Below are 13,338 nucleotides of genomic sequence, written 5' to 3' on the forward strand. Positions count from 1 at the left end.
TTTTTTTTCAATTTTTTTCTCAAACATGTTATAAGAGATCAAACCCATGTTGGGTCTGATATCTCTCCATATCAGGCCCAATGTAGCCCTGATATGGAGAGATATAAGGCCTAATAATAGGGGAAAGAAATAAAAAAGAAAAAAAAGAAAGAGAGATTTAGGGTGCGTTTGGTACGCGTGTTTTCCATTTTCATTTTCTGGAAAACGTGCATTTTCTAGAAAACAGAAAATGACTTTTTGTCATTCTCTGTTTTTCTAGAAAATGCTAGCTATTTTTTTTTAGAAAACAAGCACGAAAAATGCAAAACCAAACACCTTTTTTCAAAAAACGAGCGTTTTCCAGAAAATAAAAATGGAAAACGCGCGTACCAAATGCACCCTTAGATTTTTCAACACCTCTGGTCCACTACTAAAAATACCGAAAATAACAATTGAGAGCATATTTAGACTCCTTGCAATTTTAGAAATCTACAGAACCTGAAATGATTGCAATCTGAAGTCTCTAAGTTGATCAGTGGGTTTTGATCGAACTCACTGATGGACCTAGAGAGCTCCCATTGCACCCATTTCAGTTCCTGTGTATTTCTAAAATTGCAAGGAGTCCAAATATGCTCTCCATTATTATTTTTGGCATTTCTAATGGTGGACCAGAGGTTTTGAAAAACCTAAATATCTCTTTCTTTCTTTTTTTTTATTATTAGGCATGATATGAAGAGATATCAGACCCCACGTTGGGCCTGATTTGAAGAGATATCAGGCCCAACGTGGGCTTGATATCTCCCCATATCAGGACCACGAACCAACGTGGGCCTGATATGGGAGATATCATGCCTAATAACAAAAAAAATTTAAAAAATTAAAAAGAAAGAAAGAGAGATTTAGATTTTTCAAAACCGTTGGTCCATCACTAGGAATGCCAAAAATAATAATGAAGAGCATATTTGAACTTCTTGCAATTTTAGAAATCCACAGGAACTGAAATGGGTGCAATTGGAGCTCTCTAGGTTCATAAGTGGGTTTCGGTCAAAACCCACTGATGGACCTAGAGAGCTCCGATTGCACCCATTTCAGTTTCTGCGGATTTCTAATGTTTAAAGGAGTTAAAATATGCTATCTATTATTTATTTCAACTTCTAAAAGATGTTAAAAATATAATAATAAAAAATCAGCAAAACAATCCTTATACATTTTAGGTTTTTCAAAATCTCTGGTCCCCACTAGGAATACCAAAAATAACAATGGAGAGCATATTTGAACTTCTTGGAACATTAGAAATCCTCAGAAACTGAAATAGGTGCAATCAGAGCTCTCTAGGTCTAAATCTCTCTTTTTTTTCTTTTTTTTGTTACTAGGCCTGATATCTCTTCATATCAGACCCAATGTGGGCCTGATATCTCTTCATATCAGGTCCAACGTGGACCTGATATGGGAGATATCAGGCCTAATAATAATAATAATAAAAAAAGAGATTTAGGTTTTTGAAAATCTCTGGTCCACCACTAGAAATGTCAAAAATAACAATGGAGAGAATATTTGGACTCCTTTCAATTTTAGAAATTCATAGGACCTGAAATGACTGCAATCTGAGGTCTTTAGGTCGATAAGTGAGTTTCGGTCAAAATCCACTGATGGACCTAGAGAGCTCCGATTGCACCTATTTCATTTTATGTGGAATTCTAATGTTGAAAATAGAATGTTTGAAATTTTATTTGGAATGTTTGAAATTTAATTTCTTCTATCATGTTGCATGTTATTGCAATAAACTGTTTAATTTCATATCTATTGTTGACCCTAGCTTAACTTGAGTTGATCACACCAAAAAGGGGGAGATTGTTGGAACCCCAAGGTTCTTTTGGTGTGATCAACAAGTTAAGTTAGGTCCTGCGTTGTTTCTAACCTTGTGTCTAAATGTGCAGGAGCTTAGGAGCACAGGTACTCGAGCGGAAGACGCAACTAGCGAGAAGGACGGAACGCTGTGCGTCCGAGGGATGAGGTGCTGCGGAAGAGTACACCGGCGGACGAGAAGGAAGTGCGCGCTGTGGTTCCGAGGTACGAAAGCCGGAGCGAAGAAACCGGAGCGGAAGCCCGCTCGAGAAGACGGGAAGATGGGTTCGGGTGAGCCCTTTTTCGGATGGCAGAGATCACCTAAGCGAGGGGATCCGGAGTTGAAGACCCGGACCGAGGCGACCAGAGCCAGAGATGAGGACCCGGACCGAAAAGGTCAACCAGTGTTAACTTTTGGGTTGGGGTGCCCGGAACTGACCGGGGTGGCCGGACCCCTCCGAGGCACCCGAAATGTACCGGGGCGCCCGGAACCTAAAGTTTGACTAGAACGCGTCTTTCGCGTTCTACACGTTGGGGGATAAAGTTTTATCCCCCCAAGGCACCCGGAACCCTTCCAGGCGCCCCGACCAAGGCTATAAATATAGCCTTGGTCCAGAAGCTTTTCAACAATCACGATCATTCTATTTCCAAACACTTGTATGCTTTAGTTGTAGTTAAGCTTCTGTTTTCTGTGCCTAAACGCTGTAAGAGGCTTCTCCGCCTGAAGGAGTTTTTGAGCTTAATCTTCCTTGGATTAACAACCACATCGGTTGTAACCAAGTAAACATCTGGTGCCTCGTCTTTTCTTTTATGCTTTTATTTATCTGCTTAATTCATTTTACAAGTGTTAGCTTAATCGTTCGAGGAAGGGTTGTTTGTTTTTAATTAGCAGGATATCCAACAACCCCCTCCTAGCTGGCCCAACGGTCCTACAAGTGGTATCAGAGCCGAGTACGCCTCAGAGGGACTAACCGCCGTCTGAAGCTACAAAACAATGGCCGGAGCTAGCGACTACCCACCAGCATTCGAGGGGGAGCTTGCTTCTTGGAAGCAACAAATGATGGTATTTCTTAACTCTGATATTGGTATTTCTCTAATAATGAAAACAGGTTATGAAGCACAGAAAGACACGAACGGAGAGAAAATCGGCATACGCCTCTGGAACGAGAAGCAACGTGAAGAGTCCATGACAAATGCTCGGGCAGAGTTTCACATTCTAAGCGCAATACCAACTAAAGATTTCGACAGAGTCGGAGAGTACAAAAGCGCGAAAGAACTTTGGGAAAAGTTCTTAATGCTCTACGAAGAACCGGTTGAAGTCGTCTCCTCAATAGACATCGAGCCGTCATCAGAAGAATCCGAGACGGAAGAAATTACCAAGACAACCCCAACAGCCGAAGTACATCCTGAGATCGATGAAGGGGGAGAATCTTCGGAAGAAATTAATTTAACAAGGGGAGAACCAACGGTCAACGAGGTAAGTAAGGTATGGCCTCTACCCTCTGAACAACTGGTTCAATTAATCAAATTACCTGAAGATTTTTGCGAACCAAAATTTGAATTATCGAAAGAACTTTTCGGATTAGAAAATCTTTGGTCGAATAATTGTTGCAAATTACAAAATATTTTTACGAAAGAATTATGCAACTTAGAAATATTATCGAAAACTTTTTTCAGATCTAAAAATTTGTTCGAATTACAAAGTGTTTTGACGAAAGATTCTTGCAAATCACAAAGTAATTTTTCGAAAACTTTTTGCGGATCTAAAAATCTTTCCGAAGTACAAATTATCTCGTTGAAAGAGTTTTTCGAATCGCAAAATAATTTGACAAAAGAATCTTGCAAATTACGAAACATTTTTTTAAACAAAGTTTGCAAATTAGAGATATTATCGAAAGAGTTTTTCGGAGTAGTAAATCTATTATCCACAGATTGTTGCAAATTTATGTTGTCAAAATACTTTTGCAAATTACAAAATATTTTGTCGAACGAAGTTTGCAAATCAGAAGTATTGTCGAAAAACTTTATCAAGTTTATATTATCGAAATATCTTTGCAAATTAGGAATTCAAAATGACATGTTACAATTTGCACAAATTTCTACATGCTCAAAATTTCTTGCTTCAAAGTTAAGAAATTATGATAAATTAAAATGGAAATTTAAAATTTTCTAATAAAAGCATTAGAATATATAAATAAATAAATGCATAGAAAATTTCTTTTAATGTTATCAATTCTCTTAAAATTTTCTTGCATAAATTTTTCGGCTTAGAAAGTGTTTAATTATTGATGACGAATACTTGAAATTTTTTTTTTAAAAAAAAGTTATTTCTTGACTTAGAAATTTGTCTTGACTTAGAAATATTTCCCTAAAAATTATTGAAATATATTTTCAAATTTTTTTAATGTTAACCCTTAGATTTTAGTTGTTCCCCATTTTTATTGAGATCAAAGGGGGAGAAGGAAAGTATAAGTCTAGGGGGAGGTAGAAAATTGAAAATTAAAATTTGGAATGTTTGAAATTTAATTTCTTCTATCATGTTGCATGTTATTGCAATAAACTGTTTAATTTCATATCTATTGTTGACCCTAGCTTAACTTGGGTTGATCACACCAAAAAGGGGGAGATTGTTGGAACCCCAAGGTTGTTTTGGTGTGATCAACAAGTTAAGTTAGGTTCCGCGTTGTTTCTAACCTTGTGTCTAAGTGTGCAGGAGCTTAGGAGCACAGGTACTCGAGCGGAAGACGCAACTAGCGAGAAGGACGGCACGCTGTGCGTCCGAGGGATGAGGTGCTGCGGAAGAGTACACCGGCGGACGAGAAGGAAGTGCGCGCGGTGGTTCCGAGGTACGAAAGCCGGAGCGGAAGATTGCTCGGGGAGCAAGAGACGCAGCTAGCGCGAAGGTCGGCACGGGGTGCGACCAAGGGACGAAGTCTGCGGATGAGTACCCTGGTGGACGAGAAGGAACACGCGGCAATTCCGAGGGACGAGAAGCCGGAGGGAAGCACGCTCGAGAAGACCGGAAGATGGGTTAGGGTGAGCCCTATTCCGGATGGCAGAGATCACCCAAGTAAGCGGATCCGGAGCGGAAGACCCGGACCGAGGCGGGACTGAAACGGAGCAGAGGTCCCGGACGCAAAAGTCAACCAGAGTTGACTTTTGCTCCGGGGCGCCCGGAACAGCCCGGGGCGCCCGGAACCTGAAGTTTGACTAGAACGCGTCTTTCGCGTTCTGGACGTTGGAGGATAAAGTTTTATCCCCCCAGGGCACCCGGAACCCTTCCAGGCGCCCCGACCAAGGCTATAAATATAGCCTTGGTCCAGAAGCTTTTCAACAATCACGATCATTCTATTTCCAAACACTTGTATGCTTTAGTTGTAGTTAAGCTTCTGTTTTCTGTGCCTAAACGCTGTAAGAGGCTTCTCCGCCTGAAGGAGTCTTTGAGCTTAATCTTCCTTGAATTAACAACCACATCGGTTGTAACCAAGTAAACATCTGGTGCCTTGTCTTTTCTTTTATGCTTTTATTTATCTGCTTAATTCATTTTACAAGTGTTAGCTTAATCGTTCGAGGAAGGGTTGTTTGTTTTTAATTAGCAGGATATCCAACAACCCCCTCCTAGCCGGCCCAACGGTCCTACAAAAATATGCTATCTATTATTTATTTTAACTTCTAAAAGATGTTAAAATATAATAAGAAAGAATCAGCAAAACATTAGATTTTTCAAAACCTCTGGTTCACTACTAGGAATGCCAAAAATAACAATGGAGAGCATATTTGAACTCCTTGTAATATTAGAAATCCACAGAAACTAAAATGAGTACAATCGGAGCTCTCTAGGTCCATCAGTGGGTTTTGACCGAAACCCACTGATGAACCAAGAGAGCTCCGATTGCACCCATTCAATTCCTGTGGATTTCTAAAATTGCAAAGAGTTTAAATATACTCTTCATTATTATTTTCGGTATTTCTAGTGGTGGAGCAGAGGTTTTGAAAAACCTAAATCTCTCCTCTTTTTTTTTTTCTTTTTTTTTTCTCTTTTTTTTTTGTTATTAAGTCTGATATGGGTCTGATATCTCTTCATATCAGGCCTAATGTGGGCCTGATATGGGAGGTATCAGGCCCAACGTGGACCTGATATGGGAGATATCAGGCCTAATAATAAAAAAAAGGAAAAAAAGAAGAGAGATTTAGGTTTTTCAAAACCTCTGGTCTACCACCAGGAATGTCGAAAATAATATAAAGAGCATATTTGAATTCCTTGCAATTTTAGAAATCCACAAGAACTGACTGCAATCTGAGATCTCTAGGTCGATCAGTGGGTTTCGGTCAAAACCCACTGATGGACCTAGAGAGCTCCAATTATAACCATTTCAGTTCTTGTGAATTTCTAATGTTTAAAGGAGTTAAAATATGCTATCTATTATTTATTTTAACTTCTAAAAGATGTTAAAATATAATAAGAAAGAATCAGTAAAACAATCCCCATACGTTTTAGATTTTTCAAAACCTCTGGTCCACCACTAGGAATGTCAAAAATAACGATGGAAAGCATATTTGAACTCCTTACAACATTAGAAATCCATAGGAACTGAAATGAGTGCAATTGGAGCTCTCTAGGTCTATCAGTGGGTTTTGACCGAAACTCACTGATGGACTTAGAGAGCTCCGATTGCACACATTTCAGTTCTTGTGGAGTTCTAAAATTGTAAAGAATCCAAATATGCTCTTTATATTATTTTCGGCATTTCTAGTGGTGGACCAGAGGTTTTGAAAATCCTAAATCTTTTTTTTTTTTGTTATTTGACCTGATATGAAGAGATATCATGCCCACGTTGGACCTGATATCTCTTCATATCAGGCCCAATGTGGGCCTGATATCTCCCCATATCAGGCCCAACGTGGGCCTGATATAGGAGATATCAGATCTAATAACAAAAAAAAATAAAAAATAAAAAAAATAAAAAAGAAAGAAAGAGAGATTTAGATTTTCCAAAATCTCTGATCCATTACTAGGAATGCTAAAAATACTAATGGAGAACATATTTGGACTCCTTTCAATTTTAGAAATCCATAGGATCCGAAATGACTGCAATATGAGGTCTCTAGGTTGATTAGTGAGTTTCGATCAAAATCCACTGATGGACCTAGAGAGCTCCAATTGCACCCATTTCAGTTCCTGTGGATTTCTAATGTTGAAAGGAGTTAAAATATGCTATCTATTATTTATTTCAACTTCTAAAAGATGTTAAAATATAATAAGAAAGATTTAGCAAAATAATTCCTATACGTTCGGCCTGATATGATTTATATCAGGCCCACGCATGAGGATTTTTGCCAATTCATCATTAATACAATTTTACACATCCGTAGAAACCGAAATAAATAATGGATTAGTTTCTGTTAATTTATGGGGTTGCAAAGAATTCAAATATGTCATCTATTGATTATTTCGACTTCTCCAAATATATTGGGGCGTTTGGTTCTTTCCTAGGAATAGGAATCGGAATGGGAATCATTGTATTGTGGAATGAGAATGGGTATGAGCATGGATATCACTCTTAAAAGCAATGTTTGGTTAGTTGTATATCTTTTATAGGAATAAATCAAAGTTTCCTTTTTTACCCTTAAAGGAAAATAAGAGAAAAAATTAGATGTGAGAGAAAGATGAATGTGAGAGAAAAATATGATGAAAGAGAATGATGAGAGAGAAGGTATTATGAGAGAGAAAGTGTGATAAGAAAGAATGAAGAGAGAGAAAGTGTGATGAGAGAAAATGAAAAAAGAGAGTGTGATTGGAGAGAGCATGATGAGAGAAAATATGATGTGAGAGAAAGTATGATAGGAAAGGATGAAGAGAGAGAAAATATAGTGAGAAAAAATAAGGAGAGAGTGTGTCATGAGAGAGATTGAGGAGAGAGAAAGTATGGTGAGAGAAAAAGAGAACAGTGAATATGATGGGAGAGATTGAGGAGAGAGAAAGTATGATGAGAGAGAAAGTGTGTTGAGGAAAAAAGGAGTAAGTGTGATAAGAGAGATTGAGGAGAGAGAAAGTATGATGAGAGAGAAAGTATAATGAGAGAAAAAGTGTGTTGAGGAAAAAGGAGTAAGTGTGGCAAAAGGCGAAACCCTTGCCCTTAGGGCCCCCGCCGCACCCTGCCCAGGGTCATCACGAGGGAGGTAAATCACGATAGCTCGGTGGCAAGTACGCAGTGGGCCGAGACTTTTTTGCACAGGGGAAAAAGGAGTAAGTGTGATAAGAGAGATTGAGGAGAGAGAAAATATGATGAGAGAGAAAGTGTGATGAGAAAAAAGAGTATGATAGGAGAGATTGAGGAGAGAGAAAGCATGATGAGAGAGAAAGTGTGATGAGGAAAAAAAGAAGGAAGAGCATGCGATGGAAGAGATTGAGGAGAGAGAAAGTATGATGAGAGAGAAAGTGTAATGAGAAAAAAAGAGGAAAGAGAGTGTGATAGGAGAGATTAAGGAGAGAGAAAGTGTGTGATAAAATGATGAGAGAGAAAATATAATGAGAGAGAATAAGGAGAGATAAGTGATATGAAAGAAAAAATAAATAAATATATTTTGATATTTGATATTAATGGAGAAAATTTTAGTTTTAAGTCAAGAGTATTTTTGGAATAAGGAAATATTTTGATTGATGAAAATAGGGTAATGACTCATTGAAGGAGGGTACATGGGAATGAGTTATTACCCAATTTCAAGGATTCATTCCCTTATTTATATTCCTATTCTTATAATCCAAACATTAACAATGGGAATTAATGATTCTCATTCCCATTCCCTACTCCTATTACCCTAAACCAAACGCCCCCTAAAATGTTATCAAAAAATCAACCAAACTCTAAACGCTGTGGGTCTGATATGATTTATATATCAGGTTTATATTATGCATGTGCATTGGAAAAAAAAGAGAGAAAAAAGAAGATACATTCTTTGATAAATATCAAAATAACATACATTTTTTTGATAAATTTAAATCAAATTTAAATCTCTCCCTGCGTCATTTGATAAATTGCTTTTTTTTTAAATTTTTTTTTTTTTTTTTGCATTTTTGATACTTATTATAATTTATTGAGTTATTTTAAGACTTGTATACATACTTGATTGTAGATATGTTACAAGTATTGCCTAGTGTTATAATGATAAATTCTTAATTACCAGCACAAACGGCACAAAGGAACAGAGAATTGTAGCACCGAGGAATGAGTCACAACAGCAGTAAAGTAATAGAAATTTTGGAAGCATGAATTTTGCATGGCTGATGGGATTATATTTAAAAAGGATGAAAGCATTTGCATTCTTTCAGCTGCCAGGTGAATTTGCATCAAAGAGACAGGCCGGGCACAACGACTTCACAAGTTGTGTGGAAACATGGGTGCTCGTCATTCAGCAAGGTCAGTCTCACAAGCAGATCGGTGAGTTAGTTACAATAATATACGACACCGCTTTAAAGAAAAGTAAATGATACAAAGTTGGCGGTCACGTCGGACGCCAAACAAGCTTCGCTGATATAATGAGATTGTATTTCATGGTAGCAGAGGAAAGGCAGATTAACGTCAAAATTGAGGGAGACCAGGACTAGCAGCTACCGGATGCAACGCGTGTCGTTTTCTCCTGCACGCTTCACTGTCAGATGCGCAATATAATTGTCAAAGGAATTGGGCTTGTATCCTTTCTATGTTTTCTTCCCACCAAATTTTTGCACGCATCTCCCCGAACTTCTCTCGACTGACACATCAGATATCAATTATTCAAATACTTTCCGTGTAAAATCTATAAATCAGATAAGCAATTATTAACCTGAATCTGACGCGGCGAAGCTCTCGAGTGCCATCGGACAATTCCCGGAGGGTAATGCACACTCCAGGCTCCACTTGCTCCACCCATTCGGTCACGTCCAAATCGCTAGCGTTACTGATGGAGACGGAGGCGACCTCATCTCTGGACGACGTGGTGGTTCTAGATGCGTCGATCGACGAACTTTCTCCCTTTACGCCCGTGACGACGCCGGTAGTGACAGCGGCGCCGTAGGCGGGGTTGAAATAATGCGAAAGGAGGAGATGCTGGGAAGGGTCCGGCACTGGCGGAGAGTGGTAAGGTCCTCCCCCTCCTCCTCCTCCTTTAAGCCCCATCGATATCCCACCATGAACAGACCCAGCAATAGGCGGTGGTAGGCCATTCGTGTTTCTGATAAGGCCATCTTGACTCCCGAGCCATTGGTGATCGTGTTGTACCACCAGCTTAAATAATGTTTTGTTTTTTTATTGTTTTAAAAGAAAGATAATAATAATAATCATTATTTAACCAAGTATTTCATGGAGATCAATGTTGGTACGTACCTCGGCTTCGTCGGACCTGCATGGAGGAGTAGGGAAGGCCTGGCGGCTAAACCGACGGACATTGTATAGCTGCACGACCCGGTCGTAGTTCTCTCCCCACCATCTCTGCGCCTGCCATTTGTCAAACATCTCTCGGCTGCATCGTTGTTTGCATTGCAACTAATTAAGATGAGTAGAGCAATTGATCGTAGAAATTAATTATTAATTAGAAAGTCTAATTACTTGAAGCGGATCCGCTTGAGGTCATTGCCCGCGCCGCCCGGGAGGGAGACGAAGGTGATCTGGACGCCGGGATCAACCTGTGCCGTCCACTCCCTCACCTCGCCTTCTTCTTCCTCCACTGCAAACTCTCCCTCCTCCGCCAGCACATTGTAACTGGAAGATAAGCCACACACAGACACTGAGCTCGAGCTGGCTTCGGCGCGGAGATAGTCGTATCCGCGACTGCCACCGTCAATACAGGATAGTCCATCTCTCTCCCCATGGTCGGGACTATGGTGAAACCTTCGTGTGTGTTTAGCAAAATCCGTGCTTCTACCTTTACAATGGCGATGCGTGCCCGAAAACTTTAGCACCATGTCCTTCAACTGTAAATTAATTAACGCATTGAGATGTATGCACTGATAAATGATTAATAAATCAAATCAGCCTTGATGCGATCGAACAGGATTATTATCACTCTATGTTAGGCTAGGCCTATTGATAACACTTTAACCGCTGCTTAATAAAGGCAGAACAGAATGGTAAGTGATTTCTAAATGTCCATTAATTTATTAAAGATTCTGGTCTGCAGCACAGATGGATAACTACCTTCTCTCTCCGGCTGACACCACACTGGCCCATCAAACGCTGGTGTGGCCGGCAAATTAATTAATGCGGATACTCAATGACTTTTTTACTTTTAAATCGAACATACTTTATACTCACGAGTAAAACAATTGCCTAGGGAAACTGGGGACACGGGCGGAACTTAACTGAACTGTATAAGCGACCAAGTAATTAATTAACATGGCGACGCTGGCAGCTAGCGTCCTGTGATAGGGCGACCTAAGGTCTACCCGGTTGTTGAGAGGGTTCAGCAGATACAGGCCGCTGCACATGCTCTACTAGTAGTGGTACCTTCCATCTAGGGGGGGCCATCGACCTCTACGTCAATATAATTGCATTCCTAGCAGACACTAACAATGGTAAAGTGAAGAAAGGAAAAACCCTGCATCAGGCCCTCTGTCGGCTCAATATAAGCTAATGTGAGTGGTAACAAACAGAGAAGCTGCTGGGCATTATATAAGATGCGACAAAACTTGTCAGGTACATAATAGCCAACAGAGAACAGGGCTTTAACGAAACAGCTAAAGACCCAAAGGCAATTTTAATTTACCGTAGGTAGGTCCAAAAGGTAGACAAAGACCCCAGTAAGAAGATCTCTCGCTCTCGCTGCCACGCAGTGAAGATTTATGAAAGGACCACCACTCACTTTATTCCTTACTTTGATGGCCGTCCAAGGGATCTCTTTCCAACAGAGCACTCCTTCCTAAGAAGACAGACCCTAGACGAAATCTTCTACCCACCGCACTTGTTACTTTTCCACTCGGACTAGTGGAATATAACTGATTAAATCATCAAAGTAATTGTTCAGTCTAATATGTTCAAGAATTAGAATGGAGTGGATGAATGAATTAGTAGCTGGGTTGGTGCAAATTACTCAAACCACCATATCCAATACTAATGGTTTCGCTTCAGGCAGCAAGTTTGCCAGTAATATTCCTAAAAAAGCACAAATATATTCCTGCCTGCCTACAACCTGCCAAATAACCCACTATTTCCCTTATTCTCTCTCCTATAAAGACAAAAACTATGTACAAGGTGATATAGGGCTCCTGTCAATAAATAAACTAGGGAGGCAGATTATAGACCAACAGTGAATGGAAAGAGAACCTGAGATGTGAGGCTCTTGACCGTGTCCTTGGCAGGGGACGGCCGCGCGGCAGAGCCGTCTGCGACATCTTCAGGCTCGTGTTTGGTGCACGCTATGCAAGCCAGCATCGAAGACTCCTGCCCCTGCAAAATAATGCCAATGCAAATTGCCAATTCAATACAAAAAGGTCAAATCTTACCGTTCAAAAAATATGAGATGCTCCCGACAAACTTCTCAGTGATTCCCTTCCCTGATATATCATATATAGATGGGTTCTTTCGAGCGAGCAAGAGAGGACAGTCCATGTCTCGCTCTCCCTTATTAAGAAGGCACAGTGGACGAGTTATGATCGTACTATTGCTTATAAAATGCAAAGAAGCGGCTGCAGTTTCCATTCATGTGGCTGGACAAAGAGCGAGACAAGGGATTCTAGCCACTGACAAGCGCCCAACAAACTCCTTCCCCTTGCCCCGAAAAAAAAAAAAAGAAGGAAAATCCTTCCCCTGTTTCTTCATCTCTCATTGCATCGTGCCCTCATGAGAAATGGAGAAGTAGTAACAATGGAAAAGATAACTCACCGCGGATTCGGTAAGGGGTTTAATTTGTTGCTCCTTGACGCAAGCCTTTGACAGCAATCGTTAGAAGATCAGAGTCCGTTAATTTCAAAAACTGAGCAAGGATCTCTGAGATGCCAAAAAGATAATGTTGAAGAAACCTGATGGCGGTAACGAAGAACAGGATTCATCAATCCTAACACAAAACTACATCAGGGAAACCGAAAACTCTAACTACCTTTTTGCCTTGGCAGATGTCCTCGCTCCTCGACTCTGACATCCAAGTTACCTCTCTCCCCTACAAACGTCTCACCGGAGAACGAACAAGACAACGTCAATCGAAGCTATTCGTACTCCGCACTCGGGAAATTAAACCAATTTACCACCACAGTCGCAAGGCGGGTTAGGCATGCAACTGGCTCAAATGAGGGAAGGAAATTAAAATCGCTGAAGAAGCATGCCCCACTTCGCCGTCCTATTTATAGCGTAAGCCACTGTTTAACTATAACCAACGCCTACGCGTATTGTGTTGTCCCTTCCCGGCTGTCAGTCCCACAAGCCTCCTCACGTTAACGGCCGCTAGGAACTCCGTCAGCACTGCTGCTGCTGCTGGTGCGGCCAACAATATCGTATTTTCGTCTAAATATCTGAGCCGTCCGTCACCCGCATGATTTTTGCGGGC

At 40.3% G+C, this 13,338-nt stretch overlaps 1 protein-coding gene across 2 annotated transcripts; it reads right to left on the bottom strand.

Annotated features, from left to right (window-relative positions):
- Positions 1-9,081: 9,081 nt before the first annotated feature.
- On the bottom strand, positions 9,082-13,100 carry LOC122046887 (protein Brevis radix-like 2). 2 transcript variants are annotated; one of them, XM_042607825.1, is made up of 7 exons: positions 12,895-13,100; positions 12,681-12,785; positions 12,123-12,245; positions 10,410-10,774; positions 10,188-10,323; positions 9,649-10,088; positions 9,082-9,576 (listed from the first exon to the last, which is right to left on the bottom strand). In XM_042607825.1, exons 3-7 carry the CDS (start codon positions 12,228-12,230, stop codon positions 9,498-9,500), a joined length of 1,128 nt encoding a protein of 375 aa, XP_042463759.1. In that variant the 5' UTR covers positions 12,231-12,245; positions 12,681-12,785; positions 12,895-13,100; the 3' UTR covers positions 9,082-9,497. The 2 variants fall into 2 exon arrangements, with proteins under 2 accessions (XP_042463759.1, XP_042463760.1); XM_042607826.1 differs by having other exon boundaries at positions 12,681-12,817.
- Between the last annotated feature and the right edge of the window lie 238 nt (positions 13,101-13,338).

This window comes from Zingiber officinale, chromosome 2B (assembly GCF_018446385.1).
Source record: "Zingiber officinale cultivar Zhangliang chromosome 2B, Zo_v1.1, whole genome shotgun sequence".
NCBI lineage: Eukaryota > Viridiplantae > Streptophyta > Magnoliopsida > Zingiberales > Zingiberaceae > Zingiber > Zingiber officinale.